We start from the raw sequence: 24718 nt of genomic DNA on the forward strand, positions 1-24718 counted from the left end.
CAACTTAATACATGCATCATTAATTATCTAATTTTTCTAAGTATCTCCACTTTGAAAATCACTATTATGTTCAATCTGATTAAATACAAAAATAAGTACAGGGAGTGTTGCCATATTCTTCATCTCAGTCTTTTAAACATTCTCATTGCTAAACCTCTCTTCTCCTGATTTTCATACCTGTGATTTGAAAGGTATTAGTTAAGAAACAAGTAAGTTTTAAAGTAACATATTATAAGTTAAGTATCTCCACTTTGAAAATCACTATTATGTTCAATCTGATTAAATACAAAAATAAGTACAGGGAGTGTTGCCATATTCTTCATCTCAGTCTTTTAAACATTCTCATTGCTAAACCTCTCTTCTCCTGATTTTCATACCTGTGATTTGAAAGGTATTAGTTAAGAAACAAGTAAGTTTTAAAGTAACATATTATAAGTTTTCAATTCCAGATTAAGATATTTTCTTACATCTTACAGGTTCTTTGGAGATTTGAGGGCAAGAAACCAGACAGTTTGGGACCGAATACCCGGTTGTACAAGTGGATCCCCCAGAATGACCTTCTTGGTAAGAATCTAGAAAGCCATCTAGTGACACACTCTGATTCCCACACCTGTTCTGGCTGCCTAAAGGAACCTTTATATCATTATGAATGCAGTATTTATTTAAGATAATAAATTATAACACACACGGTCTTTCTTTGACAATCATATTCTTTCATCTACCATGTAACTCTATGTATTCAACAGGCAATCACATTTTCACTGTTCAGATCTTAAGTCACATGTCACATCTGGCAAGCAGCCCTCAGCTAGCTGCTTCTGTGCCCTTAGGCGTTTTAAACTCTGAGATTTGAAAGCATTAAATGTAATTATACAAGTAAAAGAATCTTTATGTACAAAAGGCTCCTTTCAGTGCCTGGTATTAAATGTTTCCCATTTTGTAGCCAATAATTCTAATTAATACATTTCTTTAAATTCATTTGATCCTAGGTCATCCAAAAATGAAAGCCTTTATAACTCATGGTGGAACCAATAGCCTCTATGAGGCAATCCATTATGGGATCCCTGTGGTGGGCATTCCATTATTTGGAGAACAACATGATAACATTGCTAATATGGTGGCTAAAGGAGCAGCTGTTGAATTAAATTTCCAAACAATGACAAGGTCAGATTTGCTCAATGCATTGGAGGCAGTCATTTACGACCCTTCATAAGTATAACCTTTTAAAATATTTATTTATTTATTATTTTTATCATTTGTTCATTTATTATTGTGCCCTTTGTCTGAAGGCCAAGTGAGCAGCAATTATCCTATAGGCAAAAGTATTGGTAACCTCAGAGTTAAATCAATGAGTGTCATAATGTTTTATTTTTCCTTTTTGCTTTTCATAGCATCTGTCTAGATAACCCAGGTTGTTCCTGAAGTTGCCGTCTTTCTGGTTCATCTTCCAAATTGCTAGATTACCAGACATGTGCTAACATTCCAAAGCAATCTTTCATTTCACTTGTTCTGATAAAGTTTCTCTGTGTTTGAAGATTAGTACAGTTTTGAAATAGGCCATAAGTGAAGCGAAAAGAATATCAGGGGTGATAGCAGATGTACATGTGGAAGCTTTAGGAAAAGTCTGTAGGAGAGAAACATGAATGTTATAAAGGAAATATGTAACTTTTATGCCAGTTACGATGTTTAGTATAGGAGCTCAGTAGATGTAAATATAAAATTAAGTGTATTGTGTATATTTAGTGTATACAACTGTACATTTTGTGATAAATACAGACAACACCTATTAGACTGAAGTGAATGAATATGTCCACCATCTTGGCTAATCATTTTTTTTCTTTTATTTTAAAATTTTCCTCAGCAGGGACTTATATTTTTAACCAGTTAGACCAAAAAAAATCAGTCTCCATTTTTAATGATATTTAGTGTTTCTAAGACTTTCTGTGTTGATATTTTGATTCCATCACTGATAACAAAAAACCTAGGGCATTTGAATACACACATAATTAGTACTGTGGGGAAGAGAATACACTATTTATAAATGTTTGCATATCCTTAGATTTTAGGGTTCTGTTTGCCATATTTGGAAGATTTATAAATAAAAATTTTCTTGAAGTTGATAATATAATGCTGTTTAACAGTCACAGTGTTTGAAAATAAAACATTTACTTCCAATTTATTTGCATGCATACATGAATTTTAATTATGCTAAATATTCATACTCTCCTTTGAGGGTGATATTTTTACTCCACTCTTGGTTGAATCTTTGTATACAATATATTCAGAAGTGATAATGCTTGATTGCACAGGACTAATATTTGCAATTTTTTTCAGTGGATGAACTCACACTGAGAGATAGCTGGGCACACAAACTAGACTCAATAGGCCTTAACATATATGACAGAACGTGTGAAAGCTTGTGAGGTGATATAGGGGAGTGCAGATAGAAGGGTGAAGATAGGGGAGAGGGTCTAAATATGATTAAGATGTATTATATAAAATGCACAAAAATTCAATAAAAATATACATTGAGAAAAAAAAATCATGTCCTTAATGTCATCAGATGCATTCTTCATGTTGTCTCCACTTTATAATTACTTTAAATAAAAACAAAGTGTTTTGTTTGGAAGGGTGTTGGTAAAAAAACGTATTAAAGCATTATTATTTAATTTTAGTAATTTTTAGCATCCTAAATAATAAATCTAAAAATAATATTTCTCTTTTAAATTAAAAAAATAATATCTGGGGTTGGAGAGATGACTCAATGGTTAAGAGCACTGACTACTCTTACAGAAGACCTGGGTTGGATTCCCAGCTACCACATTGCAGGTAACAACCATCCATAACTCCGGTTCCAGGGGATCTGAAACCCTCTTCCCACCACTGTGGGCATTGCATGATACAGGTGCACTTACACACTTGCTGACATACAAAAAAATACACATAAAAAATAAATATTAAATAACATTTTTATATGCTGATCTAAATAAAATGTGTCTTTCTTATAATTTCCCTACAGTTTTAATTTCAAATACATGAAATATTGATACTAAGAAGTGAAGATGATTTATTTTTTTAAACTTTTTTGATTTGCTTATTTTTATTTTATGTGTATGAGTATGAGTGTTTTGCCCAAATGTATCATTTGTATGCAATTTCCATAGAAGCCAGAAGAGGGCAAGGAATCTCCTGGAACTGGAGTAGGTAGCCGCCATGTGGGTGCTGGGAAATGAAGCTAGATCCTCTGCAAGAGCAGCCAGTCTTCTTAAACACTGAACACCCCTACCATCTCTTAAAGACAATAAAGTCAATCTCCATATTTTTTGAGACAAGATTTCCCTGTAGTCCACGATGGCTTGAAATTCAAATTGAAGACCAGACTGGCCTTGATCTCACAGAGTTCTGCCTGCTTCTGTTCTCCAAGTGCTGAGACAAAACACATATACCACTGTGCCAGGTTATAATTCCACTAGAAAAAATATGCAATTCTCTCATCATATTTCATAAATAATAGGAAAGGAAGTTACCTCTATTGCCTTTGTTACTGTGTTATACTCTGTCAATTTGTGGTATAATTTTCATGACTCATGTTTCAAGTGCAGCCTTTTTTCTTATCTACTGATCCACAATCATTTCAGTACTAGACTCAAATACATCTGCAATGCTAACCAAAACATGAAGAGCAAAAATAATAGCAGAAATTTACTAAGATTCTGCTTTATAACTAGTATAATCCAAAGGAATATGTAAGTCAAATTTACTGCTGGAAGGTGCACATGTGGCTTCTTCCTCCCACCATCCTTATGACAAACTAAGAAAATATTCTTCCAAACTATAGTTTAGGGAATAAAAATATTTATTGGGCTTACTAACAGTATGATGGCAGTGAGGGGTTACTTACGAAGAATGAGCACACTCAGGTTGTTTTTTTTTTTTTTTCCCCTCTACATTTCAGTGGCTTCCAGACCTATGGCCACTGGCCCAAGATGGTGAAGCGCCCACTCTGACTTCCCCTGTGTCTCTCCTTAGTGCCTTTCCCTCATACAGTTAAGGCTGACTGATTGGATGGGAGGGGTGACTGTCTCCCTCTGCCCCTCCCTTCCTACTGAGAGTCTTGTAGTTCCATTAGTTTGAAGCAAACGGGTGAGAAGCTAGAGAAGAGGGCATCTTTCCATTTGCTTGCCAGTCTGACTTGCTATTCAGAGGACAGCTTATCCAACAGAATATAAACCTGTTTATTATTCCTCACCATCATAAAGTCATTATTTCTATTAATTTCGTTTAACAGATAATAACTACCAAGAAAAACATATAAGTATAAGAAGTAACTGTCAGAGTTAGTAACTAAAATGTCAGTGAATTTTTATCATTATAATCATGAATAAGTGACATCAGTACAAATTCCTTATCAATTCCAAATTTTTGTTAGCTTTGCCAAGATTTGCACCAAAATGAAACTTCAGATGGATTTTCCCTTTACTTTTAAATTTTGATGCTGTTATGAACTTTGTAGACCAGGTTCATTAATAATTGCTTAATGGCTAACTCAAATTTCAAATACTCAAATAATAGCTTCTTTTGTAGTTTTATTTTGTTTACATAGGGGTTCACTGGTTCCAAATTCTAGTTTAGAAATATTTTATCGTTTATCATTTTTATCTTTATATCATTAAATCGTTTATGCTCAAGAAGTTCAGATATACCTATTAAGATTTCTGTAGTCATGAATGAACAAAGTAATTTATTTTCCTTATATTTTTGTAAAATCATCATTTACATTAGAAAAATTGCACACATATGTTTTATTTCATTTTATAAGTTGATTTCCATCATACTGTCCTTTAGCTATAAAGAGAATGTAATGTGGCTATCAACCATTCACCATGACCAGCCTATGAAGCCCCTGGACAGAGCTGTCTTCTGGATTGAGTTTGTCATGCGCCACAAAGGGGCCAAACACCTGAGGCCACTTGCCTACAACCTCACCTGGTACCAGTACCACTCTCTGGATGTGATTGCATTCCTGCTGTTCTGTGTGGCATCCCTTGCTTTCCTTGCCATAAAATGTTGCTTGTTTATTTATCAACACTTTGTGAAGATGGAAAAGAAAAAAAAAAAAGAATGAGTAAAATGCTTCGAGACCTAACTGCACGATCTAAGCTCTTGCATTAGAGCTAAGACTCTTCCACTGCATCCCAGCAATGTGGATGAAGGTCTGGCCATGTTTTTGAAGATCTTTAGCTACTTGATTTACATGTTTTACATCTGTTTAACATTAATATATGTACAAGTATAAATCTTAATTTCCTTAAATCTTTTATTTAGTGTGACTTGCACATGTAATAATTTGGAAAGCAATGACATTCATTGAAACATCAGCTTGTTCAGTGGAGTAGCATAGGAAGCCTGATGTTTACATTGTGCATCTGAGGAAATGTCATCCTTTTCATAAAAGGTAACCAAATGGTCTAACTATGCCTATCACTGGATACAAGAACCTGAACTGCCTGATAAGGGGCAGGGATTTTTTTTTTCAAACTATTGAAGAGGTGGGGTGAGCATGACTTTGGTATAAATGAACCCCATTCAGTAAGACACAGGTAACTGGCATTTCTGTATAAATAAAAATAAGGAGAAACAAAGACACAGGAATTGAAAATGATATTTGTAAATGGAAAATTACAAAATAAAGAAGTTGAAAATTATTGAGCATGTTCTGGCTTAAAACAATGCACACTTTGTACTTCAACAGAATCACATATGCAAGCGCAAAAGCCTTGAAGGAGAAATCACATTTGGAGACATAACGCATGACATAATACAAGTAGAATCTCTGCAAGATTTGATCTAGAAAGCAGTAAGAACCCATACTTTGTTTTGCATGAATGAACAGTACACATCTCTCTTGAAATGCAAAATATTTCACTATGAATTTTTTCAACTAACCAATTCAGGATGGTTCTAACATACTTTCAGCTGAATACTATACTACCTGAAACATTTTCATTTAGAAAGATAAAAGAGGGGTTACAGAGGTGGCTCAACAGTTAAGAGAACTGGCTGTTCTTGCAGAGGACCTGGGTTTGATTCCCAGCACTCACATGACAGCTAACAACCATCCATAACTCCAGTTCCAAGTGATTTAATGCCCTCCTCTCACCTCTGCTAGCATTGCATGACACAAGTGTACTTACACACATGCAGGCAATATTCTCATACACAGCAAATAAAAATAATAAACAAATATAAGGAAATATGAAAGAATTATTTTTCAGATGAGCCCTTGAATATACTTTATGGAGTGATCCTCTGCAATTGAACAGTAAGACAAAAAATACCATAAGAAGACTATGTTCATTAGCTCAGAATGATAGCTGGGTTCCTGCAAATTTGCTTCAGTCTGCTTAAAGTATGATACTACATTTACCTCCTGTGGCAACCTAATCTTCCTTATCTTACCTTAATTTTTCTTCTCAGTCACTACTATCCATTTTAATACCCAAGATGCTAGTATATGAAAACAGTATTTAGAGTGTATTTTTACTTTATCTTCAGTAACAACACATGGAAAAATGATTGCACATGCAATAAAAAAATACAATAGAGCAATTTTAATGTCTCTGCTAGAAAGAGAACTTTTAGCAACAATATGTCTTAAGCGCCAACTCTAAAATCTGCAGTCAGAATGTTCATTGTCAGAGAAGTCTGCAAAGTCAAGCACAAAAAAGGACTCCAACTGAATATCACTTCCTTTGACTGATAGATTTAGTTTTTAAAAGTTGGATGAAAAAGACATAAAATTATTTTTGAAATACAGAAGACATTTGTACAGCATGCTAATTTATAAAAATCAGGAATAACTATTACTTTAAACTAGTTATGATAATAAGGTCCAGAATGTATGTTTTTCTTTTACTACATTTTGAATATATAATCACACTGTAAAAACTGAATGACAGTAATGTTCAGAAAAGAATTATGATATAGTAGCACCATTTAATTTCCTTAACATATTTTGGGGTGCACTTTTATACATGTGTATTACTCTAGGCATTAGGAAAACTTTTCACTACCTAAACCAAATTCCACCATCTTTTTATTTGTGAACTACCTTCTACACATACACCGGCTACTTTATCAAAATACTGTTGCATATACATATACAAGTCTCTCTAAGGCTTAAGTGATAGGATTCTGTAAGAGTTACAGAAATTGGGAAAAAATCAGATGTTAAAAATGTAATTCTTTGAGCAGCACATGTAGGAAACCAGGTTTTGCATACCCTAGGGTGAGATGAGCCTAAAACTTTAAAGGAGGGGTGCTGAAAACAGCAACTCTGAAATCCCTGTCTTGGAGAACACTGCAGGGCTAGCAGGAGAAAAGTGGCCAGGTCAAAGTTTCAGTTCTTTGCTCTGAGAAAAAGCTTCTTGGTTAACAGCCCTCAGCCCACTTCCTTGTCCTGAACAAATAACAGCTATCACTAGCTAAAAGATTAGACCAGATTAAAGGTTTATACCTGGGCTAAAAACTAAAAGTTTACTATGCTTTTAGTCCTAAGAAAGAAAACATTGTGGTAATAAATTACAAGATAGGCACTGGTAACCTTGAGTAAGGGTTCAAGCATCCTCCTTTACATATAAGCCCTAGCTGGCGCCAGCTAAAACCTATATGTACTGTTCTTTGTCTAATTGTGCCCTAAATCTTTGTATGTAACTGCCAAACCCCATGTGACTGCCAGTTCCTTAGAATATATAAAAACCTTCTGAATTTTTAAATAAACAGTTTGCTGTAAGGAAACACTTGCCACCCCAGGAATTAGGCTTCCCCACTGAGCAAGGCAGACTTGGGTTGCTGAAAGCACATGTATTTGATTCATCTACTTTAGGGACTAACCATATAATTAGGAGTTTCTGAATTAATAACTACTTAGGATGCATTGACTATTAAAATATAAATAATGAAGACACAGTAACAGAAATTTTTCTCCCACATTTTCATACACAGTGTGTATTATTTTAAAATGTACAGTCGAGTCATCTACTAATAAAGGTCAATGCTTAGCCATCTCAAAAAGGAGAAATGTTTGCAGCATAATTATTCAATATTTATCAAAGTAAAATTTTGGAACTGAGAAAATACTTTAAAAACTGGGATGGAAATGTGTTAATCTTTTGTTGCTTGGCTCAAAGACTCTGATAGAAAGGAATTTAAGGAAGAAAGGGTTTATTGTGGCCTACAGTTCCAGAGAATTAGACTCTACAGTGGCAGGGAAGCCATGGAAGAAGGCTACTCAAACAGGAAGCTGGCTTATCATACCTCCATCTCACACAGGAAGCAGGTAGAACCAGCAGGAAATTGGACAAAGTTATAAACTCTCAAAGCCTGCGCCCATTGATGTACTTCTTCCAGCAAGCCTGTACCTCATAAATGTTTCATTACCTCCCCAGAGAAAGTCACCAACTAGAGACTAAGTATGCATATATATGACACTATGGAGGACATTTGTCATTCAAATCATAACGGAAAATAACATTTTGTAAATTCTACCATAGTACCCTAGAAATCTTGTATTACTTACAGAATGCCTCAAGGTAAGATAACCATGGCCAAAGAGCATGGCATAATTCTAGAAATATAGTACATGATATATAGAATATATAGATATTCTAACAAGGGTAGGTTTAAAGTTGAAGAATGATCTATAGACATACTAGTGGTCATCCATGTAAGTCTATTTAAAAAAAAAAACATGTCTCTGGTGATCATAAGACATGTGAGAGAAATTACTACTGACTGATGTTCAGCTAAATAGACATAACATCAAACTTCCTTCCAAATATTTATATTTGCATTCTTAAAGGTTACCCTCAAATCTAATCAGTGAAGCTTTGATTGGCAGTGAAAAGCAGTAAATGCAGAGAATCATTGCTGTACAAGAGGCTGAGAATAAGTTGTAGATGAGGGCTCACTCCTAAAAAAATAATTTATAATACTTTTTCTAAGGCTCAAGAAACACTGCACAAGAGGTGACAGAAAAAAAAATAAGATTTGAAAGACAAAGGAAGATGCTCTAGACATGACTTAGCTCATGTAACGATGAGTTCACAGCAGTGACCTACATGTGCACTGGGCCTGTACAAGATAGGCCCTCTCAATAGGTAGTCATAGACTGGGAGGGCTCCTTGGCCTTACTACTGAATGATGGAACACTGATAGACTCTTGGAGAGGGGGAGCCACTGTCTTCAGTTGGGTAACCACTGGTGAACCTGGAAGATTGTAATCTCAAGGCCACACAGATGGCTCTGATGTATCTAGCAGATGGTAGCACACAGTTCCAATCCCAAGGCCACACAGATGGCCTTGGTAAATGTAGCTGGATACACAAACACACACACACACACACACACACACACACACACACACACGAAAACCAAAAACACATGATTGTGATGAATGTAATAGTGGAAAGAAGGGGGAATTTAATAGGTGATGAAGGGAGATGAGGGAGTGCCTGGTGAGAGCAAGCAGAATGCCTCATACATGTGGATGAGATTGTCAAAGAAAAAGTTTAATTTTAAAAAGATACATCATGAATTCTTCAGCCCAGGACATGAATATATATATAAATGAATTAAAACATTGATTCCAAGAAATTGCAGGATTTATTTTTATTTCAAAAACACGTGTACATAAATTGACATGTTAAAAGAAAGGTAAGATACATTGCAAGGAAAGTTGAACTAATTTTCTGCAAACTCTTTCTCACCAAAATCCTTTTATACATAAGTTAACAATTTTTTATTCTGAAATTCAAAGAATATATCGTGTGTTGGGTGATACATGCCTTTAATCCCAGAACTTGGGAGTTAGAGGCAAGTGGAGTTCATTGAGTTCAATGTCAACCTGATCTACGTAAAGAGTTCCAGGCCAGTCAGGGATATATAGTGTACCCTAACTCAAACAAAAACAAAACAAACAAAAAAACAAAAAACAAAGCAAAACAAAAAACAAAGACCCTATCATATAAAGAATATGAATATGGGAGGTGGCCAAGAGGTTTAGCAATAGCCTGTGCCATTTTGGGAGTCTCTTGGACAACTCTGGTCAACAACTCAAGAAAGGTTCTCTCCAATCTGGCACTGTGTTTCTTGCCATACAACCCCTAGGTATACAAATGCACTAATGTTCAGGAACCTTATGTATATTTTTCTAGGGGTTTCAGAGGCAACACATTTCCCTCTGGCTTCCCTGGGCCCCCAGAAGCCATTCATCTCTACCCTCTCTCCTCCTGTTTGACCTTCCTCCTCCCTCCTCAGTTCAAGTATGTCCCCATTATCCCTTCTCTCCCCCCAATAACAGCAACCTCACCCCTCTCCTGTGTCCCATCCCTAACAGTGCCCCCCTGAATGTCCCTCCCTCTTCTGTTCACAGTCATATTCTCCCGCCCCCCATAACATCTGTTCCCTACTATCCCCCTCTTTCCAGTTCTTTCTTTTCTTTTACCTCTGTGTTTTCTTTCCATTTTCTTGGCTCATGGCGTTACATCGGGATATATTCTCACATATAAGGGATTAGTGCTATGATCCGAAATGAGGGAGAGCATTTGCTTAGTTTTCTGGGTATGTGTTACTTCACTTGATATAAAACTCTCTAGCTCCATCCATTTACCTGCAAATTTCATAATTCACCTTCTCTTACTGCTGAGTAGAACTCCATTGGGTAAATAAACCACATTTCCATGATCCATTAGTCAGTTGAGGGACATTTTGGTTTTTTTCCATCTCTTAGTTACTGTGAACAGAGCAGCAACATGGGTGTTCAGGTATCTCTACAGTAGGATGAGTCATTTGGGTATATGCCAAGGAGTGGTATAATCAGATCATATGGTAGATTCATTTTTACTTTTTTGAGTGTTCTCCACACTGCTTTCTCTAGTGATTGCACAAGTTTGCAATCCCACCAGCAGTGAATTACTGTTCCCCTTTTACCACATCCTCTCCTACATTTGGTGTTTTCATTTTCTCGATCCTAGCCAGTCTGACTAGGGTAGGATGGAGTCTTAAAGTGGTTTTTATCTGCATTTCTCTAAGTATGTTGAGCATTTTTTAAGGTTTTTCTTAGCCATTTTTATTTCTTTGTTTGAGAGCTCTCTTCAGGTCTATAGTCCATCTTTTTTTTTTTTTTTTTTTTTTTGGTCTCTTTGAGACAGGGCTGTAGCCCCAGTTGTCCTAGAACTCACTATGTAGACCAGGCTGGCCTTGAACTCACAGAGATCTGCCTGCCTTTGCCTCCTGAGTGCTGGGATTAAAGGTGTGTGCCACCACGCCCTGCTATAGTCCATCTTTTTATTGGATCATTTATTTTATTTTTCCTTTGTTTTTTTTGTGTGTGTTCTTTGTGTATTCTGGATAATAAGCCTTTGTCAGATGCGTAGCTGGTAAAGATTTTCTCCCACTCAGTAGGTTTATTATTCACATACTTTGTTGTTTCTTTTGCTTTACAGAAGCTTTATAGCTTAATGATGTTCCACTTACTGATTGTGTAACCTAATGCCTGAGCAGACAATATCCCATTTAGAAAGCCTTTCCCTACATCTCAGAGAGTACTGTCTGTTTAAGTGAGAGACATTTAAACCCAAATGTACAAATGTTCCATCCATATCTTCCCACTTGTCTTCTGCACAATTTTTAAAATTTTTTTTTAAAATTTTTATTTAGTTTTACTTTATGTGTATGCGTGCATTGCCTGCATATATGGAAGTGCACTCATGTCATGCAATGCCTGCAGAGGTCAGAAGAGGGTGTCAGATCCCCTGGAACTGGAGTTACAGACAGTTGTTAGCTGCCATGTGGGCGCTGGGATTCAAACCCGGGTCTTCTGCAAGAACAACCAGTGTTCTTAACCACTGAGCCATCTCTCCAGCCCCAGCCTTCTGCACAACTTATTAATTTATAATTGCAGCTGTTTATATCACAAAATGTCACTTCTTGTGTTCCCCCCTGACACAATGTATAGTCCTACACCTCTAGGAAGGCATCTTTTCATTCTAGCATCTGGCCAGCATTGCTAAACGCATCATAAATGTTGTTGACTTGCTGATGACCTAATTTTTTTGTGCAACTTGAGCTCAACCAAAATTTGGAATAAGGTCAAAAAAGTACAAGTGACCCTAAATAAGGAGAAGCCTGAATATGGAGGGCTTCTCATAGTCTTCCATATCTGATGTTCTTATTCTTATCACCTACATTTTGAATCTGCTGAGTTACTCCTATTGAGTAGAACTCATATGGATAAGAATATTTATGTCCCATACTGTTGGGGTATACAATCAGAGTTATAGATCATGTGGTTATCAAAGCATATTGTGAATTAAAAGAAAACACAGGCAGCAGAAACTATTGACTATAAGGTATGGGAATTTTTCATGTGCTATCCCTCCAAAGTCAATAGCAACACTGTGCAGTTGGCTGCACAGAAGGAATATTCATCCTATTCCTTAATAAGACAAAATACAATTGTTTAGTTGTAAGATTTTGGATAGGAAATAGAGGAAAACCAGAAAGGAGGTTCCTTTGGATAGATTTAAAATACTTATTTGCCTATATAAAATAAAAAATTTAAACCAAAGTTATGCTTAATTATCAACTTTTTCTATGGATGGTGCAAGATGTGATTTTTTTCTCTTTTGCACATAAAGAGTTTGTTTAAGTAGGATAGTCAGTTTTGTATACACTCATTAATAACTAAAACACAGGGAGTTCAATCCAGAAGCCCAGCTAGAGACCCCCAACTCAATCTTCCTGCCTGTCTATCAACCACCCTGCCAAATGTGCCACCTCAGGCCCATGTGGACACCAGTGACCCAGAATCCCAGGATCACATGGATTCCTGTGACCCAGAATGCTATATAGGGCTCCAAATTCAGTGGCATACTATGACCCAGAACACCAGGAATGAACCACAAACCTAGTATGCCTGTCTGCCTACAAGCCACTCCACCCACTAGCTTGCCCCAGAAACACATAGCAATGTGCAACCAGGACCCCAGGTAGGGAATCAAAAACCCAGTTCACCTGCCCAACAGCCACCCCACTCACAGCTTGGCCCAGGAATCATGTGTAATTTTATGACCATGACCTGAGAGAGGAACACCCAGAGAATGTCTACTACCTTAACTACCAAGATACCCCAAATCTTGTGGTATATGTTGTCCTACTCCACTGTCCTTAGATAAGACCTCAACATCCACCCACCTTCACTTGAGGACTGTGGTGTCCTGCACACCATCCCCATGGAGCACTGCCTACTCACAATGTAACTCTAGGACATACTGCCCAGAAACTACCTGTAGAATTGAGCAAGCCCTCCACATGCTTGAGAAGATCTAATTCTACAGAAGTTTTCTCCTAGGCTCAGAAGCAGCACTTGTCACTAACTGAACTGATAAGAAGAAATCCTCTTTCTCATATCAACATAGAGTATTCTCAAGATTGAACAGCACACACCACTCACTTGGTTCAAACTCTGAAAAGGTGGGATGGCAAAACACAAGGATCTAAACATCAACTCCACAAAAGGGAAATTAGAGATCCATACCAAGAGACACCACCAACAATTTAAGTCACTTCCTTGGTCTTATCACAAAAACACAAACAAAATGAATAACCAAGACAATACATATCCAACAGAAATTAGAAGCCCCATTGTAATGTTTCTCGAGAAGGGCAGCTTAGCTGATACACAAAACATTGTCTCAAAAACAGCAATTATAAAATGTCATCAAGGAACTCAAAGAAGATATGAATAAAAGCTTGAATGAGTGAAGACCACAGAAACAAGAAGCAGTAGTATAAAAGAATGAAAGCAATTCAAGACATGAAATTAGAAATTTTTAATGAAGAGGTAATCTCTGAAGAAAAGTCAAAGTGAAATAAAATTCAGAATTATAAACTGAGGAAGTTTAAAAAAAAAACCCAAAGAGTTAGATTCCCCTACACCCAGAGGAGTTCCATTAGTTCTCCACACTTGGTCCTCCTAGCTGTGGTCCTAGGCCAGCTCTGCTAGTGCCCCCTTGAATTTCTGAACAAGCCTCCTAACCCAGACCTCACCAACTGGCTCCTCATCCCCTGCACCTAGACTAGCTGCATTTTTCATCTTTATTAGACCCTTTCCAGTTTGTTCCCATTCCCACCTTTGCTGTGGCCTCCTGATTTGCCTGTCACAGTCATACCTAGTACCCTGTAAGAACCTGAAGTGCATCAACTAACTTTTCATACATGAGCAAAAAGCAATGAAGCTACAACAACAATATAAACAGAACGAAAATTCAACTAAACAAAGGCAGACCAGAATTTTGTATCAGACACACAAACAAAAGACCAATATGCCCAAATGACAATGAGAAAAGACAAATAGCACAAAAAAATCAAGAAAATATGTCCCCAACAAAACCAACCAGTCAAAAAGAACACCAGGATGCAGAATTTAAAAAACCAATCATAAACATGATGTAAGATTCTGAAGGACACCGACGAACAATTCAAAGAAATCAAAGAAGACAGGAATAAACTCCTCAGAGAAGGATAAAGAAATAAAATTTACAGATGAATTAAATGACAAAACCAACTCAGGACTTGAAAAACGAATCACAGAAGAGACAGAAATGTCAAAGACAACCAAGCCGAAATGAAGATGGAATTGAAAAATTTAATAAGTAAATTTGAAATGACAGGAGAAAGCCTCATAAGCAGAACGAATGAAATAGAAAACAGAGTATCAAGACTGAAGGAAAAGTTGAAGAACTCAAGAAAAGAATATGAAAACTTAAAAATACACAGGAGTGGAAAATGAAGGATATGTTGAATACCATGAAAAGAACAAATGTATGTGTCATAAGCATAGAAGAAAAAGTATCACAGGTCAATGTCAATGACAAGAGTTTCAACAGGATTATAGAGGAAAATTTCCACAGACTAAGGAAAGGCATATCTATACAGACACAAGAAGCATACAGAATACCAATTAGATAAAACCAGAAGAGACACTCCCCATGACATATTATAATAGAAATACTAACTGCACAGAACAAAGAGACAGTACTGAAACTGCCAGAGAAAAGCAGCAAGTTATGTACAAGGGAAAACCCGTCAGAATTACAGGTGACTTTTGATGCAAACTGTAAAAGCTAGAAGAGCTTGGACAGAAGTGTTTCTATTTCTAAATGGCCTTGAATGCCAACACAAAATATTTTACCCAATAAACCTATCCATGATAGTCAAAGGGAATGACAAATTTTCCATGACATGAAGAGACTGAGAGAATTCATTTCCCCTGAGAATATTCAAAGCAATAAAAAAAAAAGGAAGATAGGAATGACTGTCCCTGAGAGATTACAGAAATAAAACAAAGGAAGATCTAATTATGGAAAAACAGAATGGGGCCACGAACACAAACTAAAATGACATTAACCAATATACACATTTAAGTAATAACCTTAAATATAAAAAGCTTCAAGTCCCCAGTCAAAAGATACAGTCTGCTTGAATGGATTAAGAAAAAATATCTGGGATCTGGAGAGATGACTCAGCAGTTAAGAGAACTTGGCTGCTCTTGCAGAGGACCTAGGTTTGATTCACACCACCCACATGGCAGCTAACAATTATCTGTGACTCCAGTTCCAGGGGAATCCGACATCCTCGTCTCACCTCTGCAAACATTGCATGACATGGGTATACTTACACATGTACAGAATATACATTCATAGACACAAAAAAATAATAGTAATAAAATATTTTTAAAAGAACACAATCTATCTTTTAGTTGCCTTCAAGAAACTCATCTCACTTTCATGGATAGATACTGTCTTAGGATAAAAGGATGGCAAAGAACATTCCAAGCAAACGACACAAAGAAGCAAGCAGGTATTTCAGTTCTATTATATGACAAAAGAAATTAAAACTAATCAGAAGAGACAAAATGGCTCGCTTAATTCTAATTAAAGGAACATGTGATCAAGAAGATATTACAATCATGAACATATATGCAACAAATTCTGTTGCACACAATTTCATAGAAACAGAGCTACAGGGCCATAAAAATACATTAAACCCAAATCAGTAATAGTTGGTGACTTCATTGCCCTGTTATCTCATGGAACAGAGTGCAATACTCAGAAAAGGTCACAATTGGTCAATGTGTAGAGAACAAGAGACTGTAGAGGGTGTTCCCTGGATAGGACTCTTATATTAAACCTCACCCACCCATAACCTAGGGACCATTATGGAAAAGGGGACAAAAAGATTGTAAGAGCCTGGGTTGGTACATAAACATAGGAAAACAAAGGCCTTCAGGCTCCTAGGAATTTGCTCATATGAACTTGCAGCAATGGTGACAACATGAACAAGGCCCATGGAAACTCAATCTGACCAAAACCCAGCTCAAAACTAGGGAAATAGGCAGCAGGCCTCAATCTTGCTATGGAACTATTGGCAACTTATTACTGTTTGGTGAGTGAGAACTGATCTTCTTTAATTTGATGAGCTTGCACTGAGGAACTTCTGGATACAAAAGCTTGACCAGACATTCCTTAACATATATGACAGAATACATGAAATCTTGTGTGTAGGGGGGTGGCTAAAAGGCAGTGCTGGTGAGGGAGTGGTTCTAAATACAGTTAAGGCTTATTGTATGAAATGCACAAAAACTCAATAAACATTTTTTTAAAAACCTCAAAGAAAAGTCTCACTTAAGAAATTGGATCAAGCAGAAAAGGAATGTCAGTTTTTGAAGACACAGTAAAATAAATAGATCTGTCAGTCAAAAAATTTAAATTTAATGAATGAGTTTGCATGGGACTTGACACCATTGCTGTACATTTATATGAGCATGGTCCCAGGAACCTGTACGACTCTGTTTCCGTATGGTCATGGAAAAGGAATGTCAGTTTTTGAAGACACAGTAAAATAAATAGATCTGTCAGTCAAAAAATTTAAATCTTTATCTGAAAATCTCTAGTGTATTGATGTAGACTGCATAAGAGGAAATTATGAGAGTCTAGAAGAATCTGTAATTGGTCTGCTATGAATGGCATTATAATCTAAGTTCATAAGACTAATCATGCATGGAAAGAATCAGGGACAAATGTTCACAAACAGTTTCATGTCATGAGGCATTTTAAGGCTAGCACCAAGTAAAGTTAAGAGAATTTTTCTGTCTCAAATTTCAATCTTTAGGAGCAAAATGTCGAGAACAGATTTTATGTGATACAGTGATTCAATAGGTAGGAAATTCATGCACTTAGCAGAGTCTTCCCAGAGCATCACCTCATCAATTCCCAAAATTGATCAAATCCAGACCTGAAAACTTGACCTCATGGGGACCATCATTTTCATGTTCTTTTCACTCAGAAACAATACTTTCTTGTAAGTCAAAATGTTAGGTGATGTGATGAGGAGGCCTTGCAGAGCCATCTGCCCAGTGTTTAGAATTACGTGTGAAAGTGATAGGACTGTACAAGGCTAGGAAAATGATTAGGGAGGAAATGACAAAGTCAGTTTCCACCTGCTGTGGTACTGACTCCACTGACAAACCTACATTATATTTCCTTGAGATGTAAGTGACAGGTCTGATTTATATGTTTCAAATTGAGCAAGTGTGAGGAATGAAAAATTGAGAAATTAAAGTCAAGAAATGAAGAGATATGATGTCTTTTTTCACCTTTTCTGAAGAAGTGCTATTTGGAGAGGCATGTCTGACTATTGGTTTAGAGGCTTGTGTGCTGGTTAGTTTTTGATCAACTTGACACAAACTAGAGACTCCTGGGAAGAGGGATCTTTAACTGGGAATTTTATCCATCAAACAATAATGTGGGCACAACTGTGGGGGAAGATTTTCTTAATTGCTAATTGATATACAAGGTCCTAGCCCACTGTGGGTTATAAAATCCATAGGCAGGTAGGCCTGGGATGTTTAAGAAAGGTAGCCAAGCCAGCCAGGCATAAATATCAATAAGCAGCATTCCTCTTTGGACTCTGCCTTGCGTTCCTTCCATCGTTCCCCTCAAGGATAGACTGTAACTTGTAAGATGAAATAAATCCTTTCCTCCGCAAGCTGCTTTTGGTCATGGTGTTTGTCATCGCAACAGAAGGCAAATTATGACAGCCAGCTCTTATAATTTGTGCACAGGGTCGAACACCTTTAAACACCAGGTAGATTTCCACTATTATAGTCAAGGGTTTTGACCCTACACATAAAATTCCTTCAAGGATGGTTCTAATGGACTCAAATGACTAATAAAATGCATCTCAGTATTGTTGAAGAACAGTATCCAATAATCAGTTTTTCAGAAGGAAGGTGCCTCCCAGAGATGTATAGTAAGGAGAGAAGAGGTACAGGATGTTTTAGTGAAACATCGCAATCATTCGCTGACATGGAAAGATAGTAAATTCCAGCCAACAAAACACTTCAGTTTTTGAGTTAGGGCATTAATCAGTCAAGGATATGTTACTGAGTAAAATAAGGCCAGAATAAAAATGATTAGAGAAGTAATCACTTATCTTAGTTATCTTGTCTTTTGAATAAATAGTTAAGATCTGCTATTGGTGTATAGGTCCAGGCAGAATATGAAGATGGTCCAAGTTGTGTTTTTCTCTGTAGATTGATACATTCTGCAGTGATCAACCAAGGACCTTATTCTTAGGTGCTTCAAATGAATTTGAGTAGTTGACTGTACATCATATGGGTCCTTCTACTTTCAAATAGTGGTACCTCATTTGTGGGCTCTTCAGTGTTTTAGCAGCACCTTGTATGAGGAATGAAAGGAATACAGCAGCTAACTGATATCATGTACAACCTGGAGAGCAAACTAATTCCAAGTGGTTAATATCAGAGTCAAGTTTGATATGTACTGTTTAACACCCACTTTATTTTCTAATTTAGATGTTGGACAACTGTCATAGAGGGTAGAAGAGTAGATGTTGGACAACTGTCATAGAGGGTAGAAGAGTTCTATGCATGATTTCAAAAGGGCTTACATTACTTACTTGAGGTTACTAGTAAGGGAGAGAAGAAGGGGATTGCAAAAGAAAGGTGCTGAGTTGAATCACCTTCAGATAAAAGCTTTATTAACACTAGCAGACAGATTGCAATCATAGTATACTGGAATCTGAAGCAAGCCGTTTCAATCTCACCAGACAAAGGGAGGTGTCTTCTCTTAAAAGTTTATGAGGGAAAGAAAGGTTCTACACTGAAAGGAAGCAGGTAATTGATATTACCTGTGATATGTTTATGCCTTAGAGGATAGGGGCACATTCACACAGAATACTTTACAGTAGTCACTCTTTGCTTGCTTAGGGAACTGAGACTTGGTTAACAAATGTGGGATATGATATAACCATAGTCAGGCTGACTTGTATCCAGGAGGGCAGGGAACTGGATGTATTTCTGCCCTGCTTATTGCTTTCTCTACTTGGGACCTGAAGGCCCTGAGTGTTCTAACAATGTCCATTTCAGGTTACCACTCTAATTTATGGCAGAATACGTGATCAAACTTTATCTGACTTTCCATAGGTCCCTAGCCAATGTTAAAAACTACCTTTATAAGGCATCGTTGATTTTTTTTTCAGTTTTTCACATGGATTGCAGTTCCCCTGACATATGCATATTACAAGTTATTTGTAAAATTTTGCTCACCTTTCGTGTGAACTTAGAAGCAAGGATAAAGCTGTAACTGATGAGCTATTTATTCCAGTAATCAAGCAAGATCAGGATTTTAAAGCCAAGTAAGATACACAGTAAGTTTGAGTCCACCAAGGAGGGTCTACATGAGACACTGCTTCAAGAAGGAAAAGGAGGAGGAAGAAGGGAAAAGTCAGTATTAGTTTGGATGGAGTTTTGTAATTCAATCAGGAGAATATTGTTTTGAGCAAGAATGTAATTACATCTATTATTTTCTCAGTTACTACAGGTGATGTTTCTGAGTAGTGTTTATATATGTCTACAAGTACAATAAAGAAATAAAAATTGCTTTCTGTTTCAAATGTTTGAAAAAAGTTTGTTCACCAGTGATTCCGTTAATATTTTTCTTTCATTCTCATACCCACACACATTTCTATCTAGTTTAATATCTGGGTACTGTAAAAATGAAAATCAGAAATTTATATATTCTTTTTAAAAAACTTTTCTTTGATAATATATAGAAAGTACATATTCAAGATGTAATAGAGACTAGAATATTTTATGTAATATTTTAAAGACTATGCTTTACAGAACATTTGAAATGTCACATATTAAAGCCTATGCATTTTTCTTTTTAATATTTTTATTGAGGTTTGTGCATTTCATATAATTCATCTTAATCAAATTTAGATCACCTACCCTCTCCTTACATACCATAGCCCTCTTCCAACAGATTTCAGGTATTCTGTCATATATGTTGAGTCCTATCCAGTCAAGCATTTCTATCCAGGTGTCCCTCAGTGCAAGTTCATGCACTGAAATCTAGCCAGCTTACCTAGAGTCACTCCCTCAAAGATTTACTCTCCCTCACCCCACAGTAATCATTTCCCAATAGTCCTTTGGCTGGGATCCTGCTGCCCATTTCCCACACTCTATTCTGGTTTTTGTCTGGTTGAGTGAGCATAGGTCTTGGACATGCTGTTAGGATTGCTGCAATTTCATATGAATAAGATTCCATTGGCCTGAAGGTCTGAATCATTACATTTATTATGCAACAACCCTGACTGTTACAAACTTTCTGCCCCCTCTTCCAAAATGGTCCCTAAGCAAAGTCTATACTTTGTAGAGAATTTTAAATGTCAAAAATTTCCCCTTGGGCCAAGCAGGGTTATTGGACCCTCACCGCATTATCCTGTGACTCTTCCCAGCCAACTGTATGTAATTTGACACTAATCATACATAGACTCTTGGATTTGGGGAGGACTAAAGTATATAATCTGAGGAAGGCTAGGAAGAAAAGGCATAATCCATGCTGGGTAAAAGCTTTCCATTGTGCATACCCTCAGGTCATACTTACACCTCAGCAACCCCTCAGTTATCTTGGTAAGCAAGATCAATAAATTCGTTGGTTCCACAGTAAAACTTTAATCAAATATTGGCTTGAAATTACAACCTTAAAAGAGAATAAGCATTGCTTAGCATCCTCAGGAAAAGAATTCTCAAAACAGATGGAAAATGTGTTAATGCTATCATGTCTCATAATTATTATAAAAAGAAAAAAAGAAAATGGGAATATAAAAGATGTTAAAAGGATATGGGAATGGTGATGTTTTCCAAAATAGAAGAAAATGAGAAAGCCTAAGCAAGTGATGAAGGTCTGTGTAGGTTTGTTATGATATATAAAGGATGAGACAAAAATAATATACACATAATCTTTTTTTCTAAATATTTTATTTATTATTTTTATTTTATGTGTACGAGTGTATTGCTGGCATGTATGTGAGTGCATCCATGTCTATGGTCATAGTTTAGTCAACTGGTTTAAGTCAGACTCTTCATGAATCAGAAGATTCTTCATGAATCTTCTGAAGTACAGTCTGCAAAGCAGGAGGAAGAAACAATACAAGCAAAGAATGTTTCTTCTTCCTGATAAACCATAGTTTACAAATATAGATGGAGATGTAACTATTGCTTTACAGCACTCTTCTATGTAAAACTTGGGACCGACTCTTAATAATACTAGTTATGATAATAACTAGTCCAGTAAATAAACAATGATGACTTTTCTTACTAAACTTTAAATATACAATCACCCCCAAAAATCTATTAGATACCGCCTTCTTGTAATCCCCACCCAAAAATATTATCTGAAGAATTGATGGTTTTATTGTTTTAATATTTACACAGCAAATAAAAATTAAATATTTGTAAGTGATAGTTTTATGATAATTGCTTCGGAATTTCAAAATCATTGAGCATGGATGTTATTTGTCTATAACAGTTCATAAAAATAATTGCTGTGTATGTTTTGTAGTTCACTGCAGATGAAAAAATAATCAATTAAAAATTTTCACAGTATTAAGTTTTGGATTTTTGTTAACAGTTATGAGCAGTTTCCCATCTAGTAGAACTAGTAACACCCTGAATTCATGTTGAAAATTCTCCTCACACCTTTTCCTAGTAATACTTATATTATGTGTTATTACAAGAAGTTACTGGGCTGGAGAGATGGCTCAACAGTTAAGAACAATGACTGTTCTTGCATAAGACCTGGGTTCGAATTCCAGCACCCACATGGCAGCTAATGACTGTCCTTAATTCCAGTTCCAGGGATCCGATGCCCACTTCTGGCCTCTGCAGACATTGCATGACACAGGTGCACTTACCTGCATACAGGAAATACACTCACACACCAAAAATGAATAAAAATAATAAATATAATATTTTAAAAAGAAGTTACACATACTAAGCAGAATGTGTGGACCAAGAGGTGATTATGTTTAATTAACATTAAATATGGGTTTCTGTAACTTGAAAAATATTAATTTCTAGAAAACAGTTTGTAAAATAAGTCAATAACAGTCAACTAACATTGTTTAATAAATAAAAAGACTGTGCCCTTGCTCTGTTTGGTCATAAGGGTGACCTGCGGCCCCAGCGAGTGGTGCATGGCAGAAGGGGATGTGAAGGCTGTACAAAAAGTGTTCAGGCGAAGAGGGTCTGGGTGCGGGTCCGTCGTGGGCTTGCTTTGGGACCATGAGGCTGGCCATCTTTCGAACAATGGCGCTAGGAGCTTGGGTTGCTGCTGTAGGCGAGCTGCAGGAAGCTGAGGACTCGCAGGGATCTATAAATGCAAACTATCTTTGCCTCTGCATAACTTCAGTGTTACCACAACAGAGACAGTCATCGAATATGTGATATCCAGCTTCAGAGGTGAATTTAACAGCACCATGAAGCCATCAACAACTTCAGTTTCAAGCAATGTCACAGTCACTGTGCCAAGCACTGCCACTGTAAAACCTGTTACTATCGCTAAAATCTCAACACCACGTGCCTCACCAAATGTGATTTCCACTGCCTTAAAGTCTATACCCAAAGCAGCAAGTGTTGCGCCAAACGCAACACAAATTTTAGCGTTGGTGATAACCACAGCCCAAAATCCTTTACTGACATCTCCAGGAGTCACAGCAACTATTCATTCTAAAGAAAGCAAAGGATCAAAATTCGATGCTGGCAGCTTTGTTGGTGGTATTGTGTTGACACTGGGAGTTTTATCTATTCTCTACATTGGATGCAATGTATATTACTCAAAAAGAAGCACTGGTATAGCAGCATTGATGAACATGATGTTATTTAAAGAAATCCACTGATCAAGAATATTACAGCGGTCTCAATTAACTTGGTTTGTTATTAGTTTAAAGCATTATTTTCTTGGAAATAGCAAAAGGAAGCTATGCATAAAATGAACAATTTATTATAAAAATATGTCAAAGTTCCTTATTACTAAAGGTTGTTAGCAAGGGTGTAGTCTCGGTATTTAAACGAATATTTGGATGTGACAAGCAATATATCCAATGATTGCATTCATTTTTAGCACATACACCAGAAGATAAGCCCTCTTTTGTGAGTGTGTGTCTGTTTGGCACTGACTGGTCACTCAGGACCAGAAATGAAAGGCATCATCAGTGACATGCAGTTAAAGAGCTCGTCAGAGCACTCAGGACTTCCAGTGCCGTCGCTCACATTAGAGATTCAGTGCTTTTCAGAGCTAGATGTATCCCAATCATTAATGTCACACAGCAGAACGTGTACAATTGAGCTAACTGTATCTAAAGCACAAATTCTTAAAGTATCAGCATGTTTTAAACAGTTGATCTAGAAATAGAACATTCACTCCAAAAAAATAACATGCTCTTCAAATAAAGTCCTTTGAAGTACCTTTGTGCTTCTCTGTATTACAGACCCACTAGTGCACTAGAGAGTGCATGTTTTATAATAATTTTTAAGCTGTCAATGTTGATTTTTTTTATCTGTATATTAACATGTTATTTTTTAAAAGGCTCAGTTGTAAGAGTGGCACTATAAGAAAAGACTAGAACAATATTTGCTACTGTGAAAATACTGTCACCATGGGAAACTGATTTAGTTTCATATTCATTTGTCAATTTTAGTTTTATATTCAGTGAATATTTTTCAGGAAATGTAGAGCTGCTTTCTATATGTAGAAATTTTTAATGGAATGTAAAAAAATCTTTTTTTAATGCCCCATTATAGGATTTCCAAATCAGTATTTAGAAGTTTATACTGTCAAAACTGCAGCTTGATGCCATGTTTACTAAGCCAGGGATTATAATGCTCCCCAGAGACTAAACCTGCACAGCGGAAATATTTTATTTTGGTACACTGTCAACTTTACTCAGAGATCTGGGAAAATGACATTTTATACTTTAAAAAATGTATTTTGGGAGTAAATTCTTATTTTAGTTGGGAACTTTCTGGCTTCCTTGTTTCCTTAGCCCACCCCTCTTATTCCACAGCTGACAGGTGTCACCTTTAGATGCACTAGCTTTAAGAAGAGGAACAGTGTCTTTAGAGACACTCCAGCGGTGGCCAGTGGCCTCTGGAGTAGTTTTAGTTTTACAGTTTATATTCCAGCACTCAAACTCAGGGTCATGTTTTAATGAGAGAAGTGTTTAGTCACTAATAACTAAAGTAAGATTTTTCTTAGAGTGCAAAAGTAAATCATTTTTATTTTTATTGAAT

General features: G+C 36.5%; 1 protein-coding gene across 3 annotated transcripts in view; it reads left to right on the plus strand.

Moving 5' to 3' along the window:
• The window catches only part of LOC103731152 (UDP-glucuronosyltransferase 2B15-like), a 17929-nt gene extending 12224 nt beyond the window's left edge, over positions 1-5705 (plus strand). The window contains exons 4-6 of one of the 3 annotated variants that reach the window (XM_029561789.1): positions 477-564; positions 990-1164; positions 4846-5705. In XM_029561789.1, the coding sequence (XP_029417649.1) occupies positions 477-564; positions 990-1164; positions 4846-5125 (543 nt within the window). In that variant the 3' untranslated portion in view covers positions 5126-5705. Of the gene's footprint in view, positions 1-476; positions 565-989; positions 1210-4845 lie in introns of all 3 variants that reach the window. The other 2 variants (XM_029561783.1, XM_029561790.1) reach the window with 2 other exon arrangements.
• Positions 5706-24718: the final 19013 nt, after the last annotated feature.

This window comes from Nannospalax galili, unplaced genomic scaffold (genome assembly GCF_000622305.1).
Source record: "Nannospalax galili isolate Female #2095 unplaced genomic scaffold, S.galili_v1.0 scaffold50, whole genome shotgun sequence".
Lineage (NCBI taxonomy): Eukaryota > Metazoa > Chordata > Mammalia > Rodentia > Spalacidae > Nannospalax > Nannospalax galili.